Source organism: Marmota marmota, unplaced genomic scaffold (genome assembly GCF_001458135.2).
Source record: "Marmota marmota marmota unplaced genomic scaffold, marMar, whole genome shotgun sequence".
Taxonomy (NCBI): Eukaryota; Metazoa; Chordata; class Mammalia; order Rodentia; family Sciuridae; genus Marmota; species Marmota marmota.
In genome coordinates, this window is record NW_026001082.1 from 1 (window position 1) to 2,427 (window position 2,427).

Genomic DNA, 2,427 nt, shown 5'->3' on the forward strand with positions numbered 1-2,427 from the left:
GGGGAGGGGGAGGCCGGGAGGGTCCTCCGCCCCAACCTTCCTTGCCCGCCCCAGCTTCCTGCCAGGCCTGAACTTCAGCAACTGCAGCCGGCAGGCCCTGGAGAAAGCCCTCCTGCAGGGGATGGGCAGCTGCCTCTTTGAACGGCTGCCCAGCCTGCCCCCTATGGCCCCCTTCTGCGGAAATATGTTTGTGGACCCTGGCGAGCAGTGTGACTGCGGCTTCCCGGATGTGAGCCCCTCACCCAAAGCCTTGCCCACTCACTTCTGCGCCCTCGCCCTGGCTCCTTAGCCCTCTCCCCGCCTTCTGAGTTCCTCTGTGGTTCTGAAGGGGCTTCCCTGTCTGCAGGGACAGGCCATGGGTCGCGGGCTTGTAGCTCTCCTGCTTGTGGTTTGGGCAGGCTGCTGGGTGTGCTGACTGGGAGATGTTGGGGGTAGGCTCTCAGGCTCAGCCTGCTGTGATGCTTGGTCCCCTCTGTACCCTCACCCAGGACTGCACAGATCCCTGTTGTGATTACTTCACCTGCCAGCTGAGGTCAGGGGCACAGTGTGCATCTGACGGACTCTGTTGTCAGAACTGCCAGGTAACCTGGACACAGTGGCACATGCCTACAATCCCAGCCACTTGGGAGGCTCAGGCAGGAGGATCACGAGTTCAAAGTCAGCCTCTGCAACTTAGGCCCCGACTCCAAATAAGACATAAAAAGGGCTGGGGATGTGGCTCGGTGGTAAAGCACTCTGGGTTAAATCTCCAGTACTAAAAAATAAAAGAACTGCCAGGTATAGACTGGCTACCCAGAGCTCACCTGCAGGGGGCAGGTAAAAGGGTCCTTCTGATCCCCAGGCCTGGCTGGATTTGTCCAGTTGCACTGATGCTCACCCGCCCTCCACAGCTGCGCCCCGCCAGCTGGCAGTGCCGTCCTAGCAGAGGAGACTGTGACTTGCCCGAGTTCTGCCCAGGAGACAGCTCTCAGTGCCCCCCTGACATCAGCCTGGGGGATGGCGAGCCCTGTGCTGGTGGGGAGGCTGTGTGTGTCCACGGGCGCTGTGCCTCCTATGCCCAGCAGTGCCAGTCACTCTGGGGACCTGGGGCCCAGCCCGCCGCGCCACTTTGCCTCCAAACAGCCAATACTCGGGGCAACGTTTATGGGAGCTGTGGCCGAAGCGCCAATGGCAGCTACATACCCTGCACCCCTCGGTAAGTGGGGAAACCCGGCCCCTCCTCTGGGTTTGTGGGCGCCTTCGCCCCACTCCCTGACCCAGGTTGCCTTTCTCCCACCCTCAGAGACGCCGTTTGTGGGCAGCTTCAGTGCCAGGGGGGCAGGACGCAGCCTCTCCTGGGCTTAGCCCAAGAGCTGCGCTGGGAGACGCTGGAGGCCAACGGGACACAACTGAACTGCAGCTGGGTCCACCTGGACCTGGGCAACGACGTGGCCCAACCCCTCCTGACTCTGCCGGGCACAGCCTGTGGCCCTGGCCTGGTGAGCAGCCTGGGTGGGCAAGATCAGGTCAGAAGGGACAAGCAGTGTCTGGGCTTCACTGCCCACCAGTGGAAAAGGCACCGACTGCACAGAAATCACATTCTTACTGTGGGTTGAGCAAGTCTTGCCTTCATACCGAGCCTCAGTTTCTCCATTTGTAAAAGAAGGTGTTGGCCTCAGCCTGGCTGGGCCCAGGCCTCGTCAGGCTTTGTGAGAAATGTGACCTTTGCTCTTCTCCACCTCTGGGGCAGGTGTGTCTAGACCACCGATGCCAGCCTGTGGATCTCCTAGGAGCACAAGAGTGTCGAAGCAGATGCCATGGACATGGAGTAAGCTGGCTAAAGGGGAGAAGGGAGCCTCCACGGGGGGAGAATGAGGGCTCTGGAAACAGACATCTTCGCTGGGCACAGTGGCACACAGCTGTGGCCAGCAACTTGGGAGGCTGAGTCACGAGAATCACAAGTTTGAGGATAGCCTCAGCAACTTAGTGAAACCCTGTCTCAAAATAAAAAATAAAAGGACTGGCATGTAGCTAATGGTAGAGTAGCCCTGGGTTTGATCCCCAGGACCAACACACACACACACACACACACACACACACACTCACTCTCTCTCTCTCTCTCTCTCTCTCTCAAAAAAAAAAAACGGGGGACAGGAATGATTTACTTGGGTTCCAATCTTTGCTCTGCCACTTCCTAGCTTTGTGACTGGGGCAGGTTATTGACCTCTCTGAACTCAATTTCCCATTCATCAAATAGGCATAATAAGCCAGGCGTGGTGGCACATGCCTATAATCGCAGAGGCTTGGGAGACTGAGACAGGAGGATCGCAAGTTCAAAGCCAACCTCAGCAACGGCGAGGTGCTAAGCAACTCAGTGAGACCCTGTCTCTAAATCAAATACAAAAAAGGGCTGGGGATATGGCTCAGTAGTTGAGTGCCCCTGAGTTC

The 2,427-nt window shown here is 58.0% G+C and overlaps 1 protein-coding gene across 1 annotated transcript; it reads left to right on the forward strand.

Annotated features, from left to right (window-relative positions):
* Positions 1-19: 19 nt before the first annotated feature.
* Positions 20-1,982, forward strand: LOC107135113 (disintegrin and metalloproteinase domain-containing protein 15-like; the record flags this gene model as incomplete). Its single annotated transcript, XM_015477057.2, has 5 exons — positions 20-229; positions 489-581; positions 891-1,195; positions 1,283-1,478; positions 1,730-1,982. Coding segments are annotated over 5 exons (999 nt in total), but the record flags the coding sequence as incomplete, so codon positions are not given.
* Positions 1,983-2,427: the final 445 nt, after the last annotated feature.